Here is a 16431-nt window from a genome sequence, read left to right as displayed (position 1 = left end):
GCACCGTCTGGTGAGATGTTCCAGTGAGGAGCAGATGCTCTGTAAAGATAATTAATAAATACATACTCATGAACACTTATGTTTCACTGTCAAAGAAGCCACATAACAGCAACGTGACTACATTTACTTCATGACTTTCTCAAAAATTCGGTGTGTTGCACTAAGAAACAGCAAGAGACAAAATGGACAGTCACGGCATTGTTTCTGTTTTAAGGGCCCCTGGAGGAGAGCTTCGTATCTGGCTTTGATGAGCAGTCAGATTTACAGTTTCTTGAAGTTCCTTTTGAAATGCCAGCCCAAGCCTCTTCAGAGAGGTCTGGCTTTCCGAATTGCGCTTACCCTGCCGCTTCCGTAACAAAGTCATACCGTGATTCTCAGCTGCCTTAGCTCAACATTATACAGACAATAATTTATAATGGAGGCGGTTTATTTGCGTGATGCTACAGCGCTTACCTGTAACTGCCTCAGCTCTGTGACGTTTTATATATGTATGAATAAAATATGTAGGTGCAAATCCAGTGAAAATAAAGGAAATGGTTACCGGGTTTGCAGTGGTACGGGTAAGTGTCCAGGCTGAAGGAGCTCCTTGAGGTATCACCAGCCTTAACTCCAGGTAATTTTGTGTGCTATCTGCCATCTTCAGTTTGTTTCCCTTGTAAATCCGGGAGCAGCAGAATGAATTTCTGAAACCAGTAAAATCTTTTACAGATGGAAGGGGAGAGGATTACATCCAGACAAGTGGAAAGATAAATTTAATGTGCATTCTCCATCAGACCTCAGTTGCATTCTTTATACACATTTTTTTTGTATGCTCCATTTTTGCCGTCCAAGATAAATATCACTGTCCTATTTTTTTAATGGATTTGGATTATAAAGAGTTGAGAGGTAGGGAATTTCCTGACTTTAAACTGTTCGGAGTCTTTCTTTGTTGATACACAGCCATTAATCACTGGAAGATGGTGGAAGAGAGCCACATCTTCTATAATTTACTGTGTTGATATCATCAGTTTTTAAAGCAGGTTACCAAAGTTTCAAATGCATGTTGACATCTGTTTAGTACTGAGAAGATAAATATGACAAGCTGCCTGATATTTACCGAGATTTTTCTGTAATCTTTAATTAGATTTTGAGTGGCTGGCAGGGAAGGTGGAGTTAGCTGGGGAAAGCTGCGTGCCACTTGCATCTTCATCTGCCATGTTGCGAATGAGTGAATTGTCCTTTGCCTGAAGACTTCATATCAAGTTCCGTTTGTCTTTCTAAAAGATACTCCTTAACTAAAATAGCAGTTGTGGGTTCCATGTAGAATGACACTGCCCTGTGATGCACAGGGCCTTGGACTTTGTGGTCACAAGGGCTTTTTATGGCGTTGAAATCTAGTAGTAATTTTGCAACGTGTGTGTCTGTACGCTTGAAAGCCTTACAACTTTTGTCTTTATTTTTTATTTCCAGGACAACTAGCAGCAGTGGGGGGCTCACCATCACCAGTTTGCTGAAAGAAAAGGAAGGCTCTGAGGTGGCGAAGTTTACTTTAGAAGAACTCTGCCTCATTTGCAGCATCCTTAGCACTGCGGAGTACTGCTTGGCCACCACCCAACAGGTGAGCTTCGCTCTACGGCACCTCGGAGCTGGCCCCCGGCAGCAGCCCCTCTTCTGTCAGGAGAGGCTGCGCTGCTCCCTCCGCAGGGGTAGGCTGCTGCGGAGACGGGAAGAGTCAGAAGTACTAAAATATCCCTAGTAGCATCTGCTCCACGTGGCAGCCCGTTGATTATTGAGCTCTACGTTATGAAATCTGTATTTCGAAGAAAGGAAGGTATGGATTTTGCCGTTTCTGTCTGAGAAAAGTCGTTTGCTTGTGATCCTGCTTTGCAGCATCACTTTTGGATGCTATCCTTTTATACTGGTTACATAATTTGTTTTGGATTGCGAACCAGATTTAAAAAAAAAACTCTTCTCATGGTTCATGATCTCCTTTTTATAAAAACAAGAAAAACCGTAATTCAGAATAGGTTTGGGAAAATGCTTGCATGAAATACCGGGGCAAGGTGGAGTGAGGAGAGAAGGTATTTATGCTGATACGCTTTGCAGCCACAGTGCTCCTTACATTCAGGTGCTTTCAAAATGCCTTAGGTTAGTAGATGAGCTGTGATGTTTGGCCATAAGAAGGCCTCTCCACCACTGGAACTCTGCAGTTTGGGCACAGACAGGGTGTTGAAAAACATCTTTATTCGCAGGACAGGTGCCATGGTGTTAAGCTGGTCCATTAGCTAGAATTGCATATATGACCTTGGAGGTTACTTCTTTGAGGACACAGTGCCACCATAGGCCATCCTGGCAATATCTCTAGGGTGTCCAACAAGGAGAGATTTCCATCGCTCGCTGGCTGAGTTTTGGATATAGTCTGGGCACAGATTAGGTTTTAAGAAGTTGACTTTTCCAGGACATAAGTTTTCAAGAATGGTCATTTCCAGTAAGAAATCTGATCTTTCTGTTGCTTCTTTTCTTTTCTAACAGTTGGAAGAGAAGCTCAAAGAAAAAGTGGATGCAAGTCTAGTGGAGAGAATCAACCTGACGGGAGAGATGGACACTTTCAGCATGTATGTTCAGCAGATGCATCCTCCCAGAACATATCAAACATCCTAGTTTGTCAGCCAGATGGTGCTGGAGTAATACGAGCCCAACATCCCAGTGCCGTAGGACCCACCCAGATACGCAGCCCGGGCATAGGCATTTCCCTGGTGAAGGAATGGTCATCCTTTGGCTAGCCCAAGAGCAGCAATAGCACAGACTTCAGATGTAGTTCTTCCCCGTCATCCCAGCCAAAGGAGCAAGAGCACTGGAAAGGGGAAAGGAAATAGTGAGTTTCCATTTGAAACATCATTTGCATCTTGGCAGCTCTGCGAGGTGGCTGTTACATTTCAAGAAAGGAAGCTATTTCAGTACATTCCTTCCTGCTTTAACTTCCCACTGTTAATCAGCAGCCTTGTCAGTATGATCAAACCCCATTTCAGATGACATAAAAGACTGATCCAATCTTATAATTGAGAGAAGATTATCGTTCATTAAAATAACTTTTCACGTAACGATGCTAAAAATACTCCCCTCTAACATCCTTTCCTCTCCACCACCGACAAACAGATTGAATATTTTTTGAGAGAAGGAAATCGAGGCAAAAAAATAATTGTTTTGCTTCACATCAGGCAAAAGAAAACCTTGGCAAAGCTGGGAAAATAATCCCTATCACCAGCTCTCCTTCTCCCTAAAACTAAGATGCAGCCCAGATAGCAGTGAGATTTTTTCAGAAGACTTCCTTCCTGTGATTCCTCCTCTCTTGCTCCAGTGGGCAGGATCCCACTGAATCTCCATCCAGGTATTTCACATGGTCCCGGGCTCCGCTCCAAGCTGCAGAGACTCCCTTCCCTTTCGATATTTCTCAGATCTTTTGAAGAGTGAATCCCTGACCGAGAGCTAGGGTTGCTGTGTCCGCTAAGCCAAAGCAAACAGGGTAGCTGGGGAGTAGAAAAAATATGCCATGTGGGGGGATTTTCTGAACACGGACGAGTCGAGGGTGAGTTTTGTGTGTTCTCGGGACCTGCCCGGCAGGAGCCAGCTACCTCAAGTCGCTGCCTCATGAGATGGCTGGTCGTAGGCAGACAATACGTGTTGTGGAAATTGTTTAAACGTATAGTTCACATTTGCTGTTTTGAACAGCTTTGAAGTTAAACTGACAGACCTGATCTATCTCGTAACAAACGCTTTTTAATTGACTTTCAATCTGTTCCAGTGTAGCTCTTTGTCTGGTCTTCTGTCAGTGTAAGTCATAGCTATAAACCTCTCCCTGGCGTTTGCTCGTTCAACATCAAACAAGTTGTTTTTTCTGGGATTTGATGTCTTGTTAGGCACGGTCATAAGGAAAGTGATAAAACATTGCTGCTTACACACCTTGGAAAGTGGTTCTTCCTTCGCAGAAAGGATGGCGCAGAACCGCCCCAAATTGTGTATAAAGCGATTGACTCGGGGGGTTTTACCCCTGGGGTGGCTAAGCGTTTTCTTTAGGAAATATGGGAAAGGTAATGAGCTCTTCTTGAAGCTCAACAGAAGGAAAATTATGGTGGAAATCCAGAAATCCAAGATTTCCCACCCCCCTGCCCTATTGATGTGTTGTGAGACTGTGGGCAGCGGTCAGAGATCCCTTTGAAGGCCTGAAGCGCGGAGCTTCCCGGGCTCTCGTAGAGCCACGCTGCTCATTTATGGCCTCGGCTTCCCTGTCTGTCAGCTTCTGTGGGGATTCGGTAACTGCCACTCGAGTACTGTTACGTGCCGCCCGGGGCAGAGGTTTGCAGTGGCTTCTGGCAGAACCAGCATCCAAACCCTCTTGGTGTGCCATGGTCCTTTGTGTTTGCAGTACGCTTCTCGCTGCACCGTTACCCCTCTACAGCAGGTGTGTTTGTTTTGAAACGTAGACAAGTAGGTTTCTCTCCCTATTTGCAGTCTTGTGGTTTTCAGGCGAGAGCCTGTACCCGGTGGCCCAGCTCCAGACTCCTGACGTGTGGGGACCAGTGATGCAGTCACTCTCCTTCCACCGAGAAAGCTGCGTTTCGTTTCGGTGCTAAACCACAACTCTTCCCTGCGAGTTGCTGCCGGCAGGTGCCCTGCAGGAGTCAGCTGTGCCCAAGAGACAGTTATTTCAGTCCAGTTCCCTTGGCGTTGCTTGAGCTGGTGGAATCCCCCAAGGGAGTGAATCCCGTAGTGCCCAGCAGAGGCACCAGCAGAAACGGTCACAGGCTTTTTTTATCCCAATGCAAGTTTCAGATCATGTAACTTGAAGCCAGTAGTCACTTCATCTCCCATGCTGATTTTTCCAACTGATTTTGGATGAGGTTGCCTTTACAAACAAATTAATTGCTCTGAAGGAGCAGTCTTTTCCTTGGCATCCTGTTCCAGTCTTTGTGGTAGAGCCTTTAGGCTCTTTAGGAAAGGGAAGGGACAACCTCTGTGGGCTGCGGTGAAGAACAGCACCCAGATCCCAGCAGCAGAATTACGAGTGGGTGATACCGTATCTCGATGGGGAGGTGGATGCTTAAAAATATTTTGAACGGCAACCTCCAGAGTAGTACCCAGAACTTCACAAAGAAAACAAGGGGAAGAAAAGATGGTTTGAGGAAGCGCTGGTCAGATTTCTTACAGATCTGCAATTCCCGTCATGAGAAAGAGCAAAAGGAAAATCCAGTTCTTACATGTATAATCCCAAAGTTGTACACAGGCATCTGTGGCAGATTTAAAGTTTACGCTGTTTTTAAAAACTGTACTTAGGTAGTGAAACAGTCACCTACTATTGTCTGTAATACAAGCACTGGGTCCTGTGCCCCTGAGGGTGGTCCGAGTTGCCGCAGACACTGTTTGTCAGCTGTTGTTTTAGGATCAGTTGCACCTTTATGCCCATCAGAATATGGTGGCATCAAATATGTCTCTAAGCAATATCGTGCTGTTTAGAAGAAAAAAAAAAAAAGGGAGGGAGGGAAATGTGTTTGACTAATGAGTGCTTCAGTCTGGTATATGTCTGTGAGAAACTCAAACAATGGATGGCGGCAATCCTAGACATAGTGTAAATAAGACATCTGCCTTGATCTTCTCAAGTGGGAGACACATTCAGAACTCATACAGATGTGTTTTTTTAAAACCGTCTTTTCAAGTTTCTGTGAGTAGTGGAGTATTGACCATGCATAAGTGGAGAGATAAAATGTTGGGTTTACGCAGACTGGATTAAATTTGAAGCCGAATCCCAGTCTGGGCTCGGTACTCGGGGGTTTCTGCTCTTCCTGATGCGTGGGCGGGGGGGTTCCCCATCTGACACCTTTGATCTCCAGCCCCTTCTATGTGTCAGAACAAAAAGGTCAACTATAAAAATGTCCTCTCTACGCTAAAGCCTATTGTGCAGCTCCCCGATGAACAGCATGTAGAACTTCCCGGCTTCTTTTCAGTACAAGTTTTTACCCGTGTGATTCGCAGCATAATCCTACTGTCAGCTCGTAGATGATTTTCCTCCTTTCGTAGTCAAATAAGCCAGTTCTGGCACTGTGTTGCTGAGTGCTGTTCTAAAACTCAGGCTTGATTTATTTTTTGGTTTTTTGCAGTGTGATCTCCAACAGCATCCAGCTGTTAGTGCAGGACCTGGACGCAGCCTGTGACCCTGCTCTGACCGCTATGAGCAAGGTAGGGAGGGGATGGACCTGTTTCGGAAAGAGGTGGCCTTGTGGAGTTCTTGTTTGCTTTAATTGCTTGGTTTGACTATTGACATATCCTTTTACGCTGCCTTGAGACTTAGCCATGTATTGATTTCTTCTTGTTTCTTAGAGCAGCAATTGCTGTAGTTACGAATATATCCTTAACTCCAAAAACTTCTATCGTTCAGATTAGAGCTTTCATTCTTTTGCAGCACATTAAAACACGGGGATAATAAAAGACTTTCTGTAAGTATCTAAGGCTTTCTCTTTCCCCTCCTAATGCCAGTGAGAGCCTTTAAAATTGGGAAAACTTTTGTTAGCATGAAATTTCGAATACGCCTGCTCATTTGCTGTCCTCCTTGTGATCTTTGACAAGTTTTACTAGCCTGCTTGTTTGTGGCCGTTAAATGGAGGTGCTCAAAGGGTAATATGGAACTGAGATTGAGCCCTGTTGCTTCTGTGATCCTCTCAAGGACATATGGAGCCATTCCTAGAGAGGCCCATGTGATTAGTGCTTCAGGATTCTGTTGCAGTTACGCGGCTGGCTTTTATACGTTTGAAATGCAGAGCTGTGTTTTCTTGCCAAAGTATTGTGAAAACCCAGACTGCTTTAGACAGAGGTGAAGACAACAAAAGTGGATTGAACTATTTTTTTTTTAATTAGCAATATTAAACATAGAGCTCCATTTTTGTAGGATCAACACACTGTCTCGCTGCCATGAATTTTAATAGCTTTCTGCTTTATGATGTATTCCAGCTGTAACTAGCCCCGCCACCCCCAGCTAATATTTGAAGTGGAAGGCAGCTGGTAATAGAGCTTGTACATGTTCCAAATGAAAAGAGGATTTTTTTTTTTTTATTTTTTTTCCTTCCCAGTAAAATAACACCACTAGGAGGGCTTGGGACTTCAGGTGTTGTGTGTGTGCCATGTTCCTTAGATCCGCCGAACGTACGTAGCGTAGTAGTGTTTGAATCACTTAGCTCTGGCTGTTTATACCCAAGTAAACCACAACCTTGAGAAAGCAGCAGCTGGTAGGCCATTTATTTTTGTCTTTGGAACACTGGTAAAATGCAGCACATGTGATGGGACTGATGATATATAAACAAGTTAAGTGTTATGAAATTAGCTAAATAAATACTTGTCACTTGTGCACACATTCCCCTATTTGCATCAGGCAGAGTCGCTTTTATGTGATTTTTACTACACCTGGGTTTGGTGAAAGAGATTTTTTTTTTTTTTCCATCACCCTCCTCCTCCCTTTCCTTCAGGGCTGGGTTATTACTCTGACAGCTGAATAAGAAGTGCATATAGTTATTTAAATGCAGAGTTAGTATCTGGACATGAGAAATTTCAGTCTTTATTAAAGGAGTAGAGACTGCGTGCCTGATCCATTCCAGTTTTCCTGTACTGGGAAGGCATGTCTGACTCAAGACCCCTACTCCATTAGGGCTCTTCCTTTGTTTAGCTTCTTTGCATTTACTTCACTCTGGTGTCCTTCAAGATTCCACATTCCCAATCCTGTGTTGGAGTCTGACTTTTTTTTTTTTTTTCCCCTTGCAAAAATATTCAGTAACTATAGAGGTAAATTAAGAAATACTTAAACCCTAAATCCACTTTGGCTGCAGGCCACTTTGAGAGATTTAACGCAGAAAACTCCATCATGAATATTGCTTTCAGCTGGGAATCGTGCTCAGTTTCCCTAATTCTTTACTTTGTGTGTTCTGGAAGAAATGGTAAATGATGAGAAGGCCCTATATTACCAAATTGGTAGGTGATGATCTTTACTCAAACTTTACAGCAGGTGTAGGATGATTAAACACGGCTGTAGGACGGGGAGCTGGGATGTGGGATGGGGGAGGAATTTGCCCTAAACCCCGTGTTGTTATATTCTGGATAACAAAGTACTGCGAATGTGTTACAGTGATCTGTAGCAGGCCTGGAGTGCTTTATTTTTAATTGTTGGGATGAGGGAGCTGCTAACCTACATGGGATATTTTTGCCCCAATTAAGTTTATGGATTGCTCTGGATAGGGTTTGATTTACTTGCTGAATTAAGCATCGATTTATATGTAAAACTGTGCTGGTAAGTGGGGCCGGGGGACATTTTAGTGATTCATGTCGATCGCTTGCTGTTTTTTTTATATTTTGCTAAAACCTTTTGGCACAGCTGCAATTTCCTACTTCCATACAACTGAGTGGACAACAGCAAGCGCTTAAACACGGAGCTCTAATAATCTCTCCAATACATACAAGGAAAGCCCCAAGAGTGGAGCAATCAGAGCTGCCAGCTGCTAATTAAAAGTCAGCATGAGTGCGTTTTAGCCGTCACACAAGGTGCAGCACGCAACAGCGCAAACCGAAACCCGTGTCAGAAGGCGGCGGGGGCAGTTTCAAAGGCAGAAACGTCTGCTGCCTGCGGCACCCACCAGCTTTCCTTTCCCTCCCGCCTCTTCTTGCAGGCGCCACGCGAGGTCAAGGGAGAAGGTGCTGGTCTGGCGGTGACAGATGCTCCCCGTGCCCAGTCTGGAGCCTGTAACGATAAACTGGCAGCGGGATGCTACTGAGCACGGGGAGACTTGGGGACTGATGCATCCTCCTTTAAATCATGAAGCAACTCCTTTTGCTAGAGACCCATGTCAGTGCCGGACATGGAGGGAGGACCTGGCGGCTCCCGGTTGGGCTCTGCCACCCCAGTCCCAGCTCTCTGGGGACACAGGGACATGTGGGGACAGGGGGACCCACAGCCAGGCAGACCCAAGAGCTCTCTTGAGCCCCCGCGATGCCCAGAAGGTAGTGCAGCTCTTGTTATGTGCCAAACCACCCCTGTTTGACTCAGGGTTTCTCTCTTCTCCTTCCCTTTTTAAGAAAGCGCCCTCAAGTCATGACGGTCCAGTGTTTTTGTTGTGAAAACCAGTTTTGAAAGTAGCGCCAGGTCTTCAGTCCCAGGTCCTGCCCTCGCAGGTGGCTGCATCACAGAATCACACAGTGGTTAGGGGTTGGAAGGGACCTCTGGAGATCATCTAGTCCAGCCCCCTGCCAGATCAGGCTCACCTAGAGTAGGTTGGACAGGAACGCGTCCAGGCGGGTGTTGGGTATCTCCAGAGATGGAGACTCCACCACCTCTCTGGGCAGCCTGTGCCAGGGCTCCGGCACCCCCAAAGAAAAGAAGCTTTTCCTCATGTTAAGCCAGAGTTTCCCGTGTTCCAGTTTGGGCCCGTCGCCCTGTGTCCTCACGGCGTGCAGGTGCCTTTCGGCTGCTGCCGGGGCGCCCCGTGCGCTGGGCTTCTCCCTTTGGCCGGCGAGCGCGAGGCCTCGCCACTCCTGTTCTTTGGGCTCATTTTCAGCTTGTATATGTAAACTATGTGGATATCCCAAGAAAAACATAGGACGAGGGAAAAAGAGGAATAAATTTAAAATGACAGGAACAAAGCTTTACCAGAAGAGTTGGGCTCATGTTTCTTTTGATGACTTTTCAGTATGTGTACTATGTCTTTCATTGCAGCTACTGGGGTTTTTTTTTCGGGTGAAACACACCCACATACACACACAAAGGGCTATTTTTACTGTTCGTGCTTTAAAAGTTTGGTTGTAAAGTATTGCTGTTGGAATGAAGACCAGCAAAATGAAAAAGCCACTGTTTTATTGTGGTTGTAATAATTCAACTCAGCGGTCCCTTCCCACTTTCTGGCTGTTCCTGCTGTGTGGGGATGGTCTGTTGGTTGAGGATCGCTGGCTGTCAAGAAGGGCCAGCGCTGGGAAGGCGCGAGTCCGTCAGGGAGACCGGCATATCAAGGATTTTCTTCGGATATGACGAGTACCATGAGGAGCAGAGAAGCGGTTGTCTCTTAAGCAATCTTCCAAATGGAAGTAAGATGGAATGAAAACCTGTAGAGCAGGTGATGAGACAGATTTCCCTCCTAGCCGCCCGGGTGGTGCGAGATGAGTGGGTTGGGGTTTTGTTTGGTTGGCTTCGATGAGGACAGCTTTGGTAGGACACGTGTAGACTCTCTCAGACACTGTGGTTTTGGATAGAATTTGGCTTCTCTTGCCCATTCAGTCACTTAGGCTGCATGGTGTTTGGATGGAATTGAATCGCCTGGGTTGCAGGGGACAAAGTAGCCGTAATTAAATTAAAACCGGGAATAAAAAACTTCACATGCAAAATCCAGAACTTGAGAAAACAAGTTTGAGGACGAACACCCCCTCAAAAGAAAAAGCCCATCTTCCGCATGTGCCCAGTTTCCTGTCCTGATTTCATACCCGTTTTCCTCCTGTTCCGTCTCCAGCGTGAGGAACCGCATCTCCAAACAGTTAGCTGGAGCGCGTGGCAGGGCGCGTAGTCTCTGAACAGTAGCAGAGCTAAAAGCACTTTTCTGGATGCTCGTGTTCCTCAGTGAGACTTTTTTATATACACGGACACTTGGCCAGGCCTTACCCAATTACCTCTTCTTTTTTTTTTTTTTTTTTTTTTTTCCACATGAATTGTAGTGTGTACTCCCTGCGTGCTGCAAATAAGGCTCAGAGGCAGTCAAGGCAGTCGTACATCTGGCTCACAGGGGCTATTCTGTTGCATTTCTGCTGACGGTAAATGAAAACAAAATGGGAGGTTGAGTAACTCTTCGTGTTTTGTGTTTTTTTTTAATGTGTATTTGGGATGAGCTGGAGTTGGCATCCTGGCTTTGTACGCTAGAAGTGTTTTCGGTGTGCGCTACGCTGGTGCAGAGTGCTTTGGACTTTAAGACTATTTCTGCCTCTTCCATCTATCTGTCATCAGTCTCACCAGCATTAAAGTCTTGGCTGCCGTACAGGAATCTAGACTTTGCAAGCTTGCAGATATTTTCTCAAATGCCTATAATAAGGATTTATATGGGCACTTCATCCCAGCAAACTGGAAACTGTTAAATATTAAGGCAGTCTGGCGTGCTTCAAAAGCCCTTATAATCCTGGCGGTCCCTGTTTGTGTGGGTTACTGGTCGCAATCTCTTTGGTGCAAAAAGGGCCATTCTGGGTTTTCTTTGTATCTTGTTGTGGAAGAGTTTTTGCTCAGTCAGTACAGTGACGAAGAACTTGACCTTGGTGGTGAATTGCAGAGACAGTCTCTTGATGATTCCTTAGAGATCTTTTGCAGGAAGTTTGTACAGTTTTCCTTACCTGTTGCTTGAAACTTAATGAATTAAACAGTCTCTTTGGTTGTTTTTTCCCCTTTCTGCAGATGCAGTGGCAGAACGTGGAACACGTTGGTGACCAGAGTCCTTATGTCACCTCAGTCATTCTCCACATTAAACAGAACGTCCCCATCATCCGCGACAACCTGGCCTCCACGAGAAAGTATTTCACTCAGTTCTGTATTAAATTTGCAAAGTAAGTTACCAACATGGCACAGAGTTTATCGGGGTCTCTGGTTCTCGCTAGTCTCTTCGTACGTGACAATCTATTTGCTTTCCAGCGCGCGGCATCAGTGGCCGTTAGCGTCTGGGTGAAGACCCTCTCCATCCAGGGAGACCACAGAGGGAGGTGGGGTAGGGCAGCAAACGCCAGCAGCTGCTGGCAAGGTTAAGTAATACTTACATTTCTTGTCCCAAGTGTCCTGCTGAGGCAGGAATATCTCTTTTCTCAGATATTTGTATTGATTGGTTCCTCCTTACGTGCCTAAACCATCCCGTAACATATTGTGATGATCACTGTCTACTCTCTGCCAAGTACAGAACGTTTAGGGTTGGGCATCTTTAAAAGGTTTTGAATGTAGACGTGATTCTTGCTATGGGAAACTACTTTTCCTTCCAGCGATAAGAGGCTGCAATGCTTCCAGATACTGAGAAATTTGGTGCATCGTTTGCCTCAAAATAACTTTTATAGTAGCTATAGTACTCTAAGGAGGGCATGTGGGATGAGTATATTCTACCTTCACAGTCTAAAAGGCGCTTTTCTGTGCAATAGTTCAGTAAGGAGGGGAAATATATGTTCAGATTTTGGGGGATATTACAAGCGTCTTCCTGGCGAGTCACTTAAAGTTGAGCAGCGTGAAAGAATGGGAAGATGAGACAGAAATGCCCCTTGCCTCTGGGTTCAGGGTTGAGGGTGCAGCTCTCCAGTGTCTCTTGGAGATCCAAACTTTGAAGCCATGTGCCTGAAACAAAAATTCAGTTCTTTGGGAAGATACTTTGAACTCTTCCCTGGTTGCCTGTGGCCAGCTGAGCTTTGCATGCCAGCGGCCCAAGAAAAACCCTTGGGAGGACTCTGCCAATCGTAGCTGCTGCTTTTGGTGTTGCATGTGACTGTGCTGGTAGAGTTGGGAGCAGTATCATGTGTCACTCTGAAATACCTTAACGTTTCATTCATCTGTAATAAGCTAATCATCCTGAAATAAACCGTATGGCCTGGCAGTTACTGTGTGGGTTTGAGAGTGGAGCTTCAGCAGGGAAGGATGCAGCAGGCTCTCCTGAGAACCGTTAGCTTTCGCAGCAGGGAGGCTGGCCTCAGAGTTTCGTTCCCCCTTTCTATCTCAGGGTACTCATTAGTTTGCATTAAGGAGCAGTTACTGATAAATCATATTATGACGTTGCCCATAATCACTGTTTGAAATGCTGTCTCAGTGAAAATTTATTGCACTTAAGCCTTCTATGTGGTTACGCTTGAATTTTATATCGCTAACACGGTGATAAATAAAAAACTCCATTTACTCAGCTGTTCACAGCATACTCTTAATACCTCAGCGTAGTTGCCTCCCTTTTAACTTTATTGCTAAGCACATACCAAGTAAACTCCGGATAAAATACCCAGCTCTCCCATTTGAGAAAAGTTCCCATCTAGGCTGAGCGCCTTCATCGCAGCTTGTTCCACAGAAGAGCACAGAGACCCGCAAAACTGCAGGTTTAATACAGCTTTTTAATACAACTACAGCTCTGGTCTCCAGCACATTAACATTAAGGCACGGTCCTGAATTCATTGCGCCACGGATCAAGTGTAGAAGTGAAAATTTGGTTCCTGAAGATTGTTTTTGCCGGATCGTATTTAGAGTCCTTCTGTACAGCTTGGTTTTAAGGAGAATTAGCCCAGTGGTAACGGTGCTCTGATCTGCTTAAAATGCTCATGACATTTTAATGCATACAAACATTTATATTTTTGGAGCACTGAATTGCTCTGAATGCACTTGTCCCAGAGGGGGAAAAGGATTCTGGGGAAGGAGTTGGCAGGGCTCATTGGTAGGGCTTTAAACTAGATTTGAAGGGGGAAGGGGTCAATAATTCTGTGCTTGCCTGTGACAAACAGTGGGGCAGGACATCAGGGGCAGAGGGATGGAGTCCTAGTAAGGGCTCTCAACTTGTTGCCCTGAGGCAAGCCGGGGACGACAATGCACTGGGACACCGCAAGGGAATCAAGGGGGATTCGCGCAAGAGGGTGACACGGCCAGCCCAGCTGAAGTGCCTCTACGCGAACACACACAGCTTGGGCAATAAACAGGATGAGTCAAGGGCCACTGTGCTGCTGGAACGCCATGACATAGTGACTATTACTGAAACTTGGTGGGATGATTCCCACGACTGGAATGTAGGGATAGATGGATACAAGCTCTTTAGGAAGGACAGGCAGGGTAGGAGGGGAGGAGGTGTTGCCCTCTACATCAGTGTCCAGCTAGAATCGATGGAGCTCCATATGAGGAAGGACGATGAGCTGGTTGAGAGCGTATGGGTTAAGATTAAAGGGAAGACAGGGGAAGGTGATGTTACAGTAGGGGTCTGCTACAGGCCGCCTGACCAGCAGAGGCAAGCAGATGAGGCCCTCCATAGGCAGATAGAAGTGTCTTCGTGTTCACAGGCCCTGGTCCTCGTGGGGGATTTCAGCCACCCTGACATCTGCTGGAGGGACAATGTATCAAGGCACCAGCAATCCAGGATGTTCCTGGAATGCATTGATGACAACTTCCTCCTCCAAATGGTAGAGGAACCAACAAGAAAAGGTGCTATGCTGGACCTTGTTCTCACCAACAGGGAAGGGCTGGTGACCAACATGAGGCTCGGGGATAACCTTGGCCGCAGTGACCACAAAGCGATAGAATTTAAGATGTCAGGGCAACTAGGAAGATGTATTCCAAGCTTACGACCCTGGACTTTGGGCATGCAGACTTTGATCGCTTCAGGGATCTGCTGGCCAAAGTGCCATAGGACAAAGCCCTAGAGGGAAGGGGGGCCCAGGACAGCTGGTCAGTATTCAAGGATCACCTTCTCCGTGTCCAGGAGTAAAGTATACCAACAAAGAGGAAGGCAGGGAAGAATGCTAGGAGACCTGCCTGGATCAACAAGGAGCTCCTGGACACACTGTCACACAAAAAGAATCTTTACAAGGAGTGGAAGAAAGGACAGCTAGAATGGGGGGCATGTAAGGAAGCTGTCTGAGCAGCAAGAGACCTGGTTAGAAAAGCTAAGTTAGAATTATTTCTAGTTAGAAATTATTTTAGAAATTATTCTAAAATAGAATAGAAATTATTAATTCTAGTTAGAAATTCTAGAATTATTTATCTCAGTTAGAATTAAATCTAGCCAGGGAGATCAAGGGAAACAGTAAAAATTTCTATAGGTATGTAAATGGTAAGAAGACGACTAGGGAAGGCGTGGGCCTCCTCAGAAAGGAAACGGGAGAACTGGTGACAAGTGATATGGAGAAGGCCAAGGTTCTCAACGACTTCTTTTCCTCAGTCTTCACTGGCAAGGGCTCCAGCCACACTCCCGGAGTCACAGAAGGCAATGGCAGGGCTTGGAAAGAACTGCCCATCGTAAGTGAAGATCAGGTTTGTGACCATCTGATGAACCTGAAAGTGCACAAGTCCATGGGACCCGATGGGGTACACCCACGGGTACTGAAGGAACTGGCAGATGAGGTTGCTAAACCGCTCTCTATTATATTCCAAAAGTCATGGCAGTCTGGTGAAGTCTCCGCTGATGGGAAAAGGGGAAACATAATCCCCATTTTCAAAAAGGGAAAGAAGGATAAACCAGGGAACTATAGGCCAGTCAGTCTCACCTCCGTGCCTGGTAAGATTATGGAGCAGATCCTCCTGGAGGCACTGCTGAGGCAGAAGAATAACAAAGAGGTGATTGGGTACAATCAACACGGCTTCACCAAGGGCAAATCGTGCCTGACAAACCTGGTGGCCTTCTATGAGAAGGTCAGAACATCAATAGACAAGGGGAGAGCAACTGACGTCACTTACCTGGACCTGAGCAAAGCCTTTGACACTGTCCCGTGTGACATCCTGGTCTCCAAGCTGATAAAATAAGGGTTTGATGGATGGACAATTCAGTGGATAAAGAACTGGCTTGATGGCCGCACCCAAAGAGTGGCTGTCAATGGGTCCATGTCCAAGTGGAGGCCAATGACAAGTGGAGTCCCTCAAGGATCAGTACTGGGACCGGTCTTGTTTAACATCTTCGTCAGTGACATGGACAGTGGCATAGAGTGCACCCTCAGCAAGTTTGCCGATGACCCCAAGCTGTGTAGGGCGGCTGACACGCTGGAGGGAAGGGATGCCATCCAGAGGGACCTTGACAGGCTGGAGAGGTGGGCCCATGCCCACCTCATGAAGTTCAACAAGACCAAGTGCAAGGTCCTCCATCTGGGTCGAGGCAATCCCAAGCACCGATACAGGCTGGGCAGCGACTGGCTTGAGAGCAGCCCTGAAGAAAAGGACTTGGGGATGGTGGTGGACGAGAGGCTCAACATGAGCCGTCAGTGTGCACTTGCAGCCCAGAAAGCCAATCGTATCCTGGGCTGCATCAGGAGAAGGGTGGCCAGCACGTCGAGGGAGGTGATTCTCCCCCTCTACTCCACTCTTGTGAGACCCCACCTGTAGTACTGCGTCCAGTTCTGGAGCCCCTCCTACAAGAGAGATGTGGACTTGCTGGAACGTGTCCAGAGAAGGGCCACAAGGAAGATCAGAGGGCTGGAGCACCTCTCCTATGAGGACAGACTGAGAGAGTTGGGGTTGTTCAGTCTGGAGAAAAGAAGGCTCCGAGGAGACCTTATTGTGGCCTGCCAGTATCGTAAGGGGGCCTACAAGAAAGCTGGGGAGGGACTTTTTAGGATGTCAGGTAAAGGTAGGACTAGAGGGAATGGATTAAAACTAGAGATGGGTTGATTCAGACTGGACGTTGGGAAGAAGTTCTTCACCATGAGGGTGGTGAGACACTGGCCCAGGTTGCCCAGAGAGGTGGC

At 46.3% G+C, this 16431-nt stretch overlaps 1 protein-coding gene across 2 annotated transcripts in view; it reads left to right on the top strand.

The window, feature by feature from the left end:
• Positions 1 to 16431, top strand: part of VPS53 (VPS53 subunit of GARP complex) — a 73692-nt gene that overhangs the window by 43052 nt on the left and 14209 nt on the right. For both annotated transcript variants that reach the window (XM_054208452.1, XM_054208454.1), the window contains 4 exons: positions 1450 to 1597; positions 2512 to 2594; positions 6132 to 6210; positions 11435 to 11583. In XM_054208452.1, the coding sequence (XP_054064427.1) occupies positions 1450 to 1597; positions 2512 to 2594; positions 6132 to 6210; positions 11435 to 11583 (459 nt within the window). The remainder of the gene's footprint in view (positions 1 to 1449; positions 1598 to 2511; positions 2595 to 6131; positions 6211 to 11434; positions 11584 to 16431) is intronic.

Source organism: Rissa tridactyla, chromosome 7, assembly GCF_028500815.1.
Source record: "Rissa tridactyla isolate bRisTri1 chromosome 7, bRisTri1.patW.cur.20221130, whole genome shotgun sequence".
NCBI classification, from domain to species: domain Eukaryota; kingdom Metazoa; phylum Chordata; class Aves; order Charadriiformes; family Laridae; genus Rissa; species Rissa tridactyla.
Note: the sequence above shows the minus strand (reverse complement) of the source record. Positions and strands in the feature narration are given on the sequence as shown.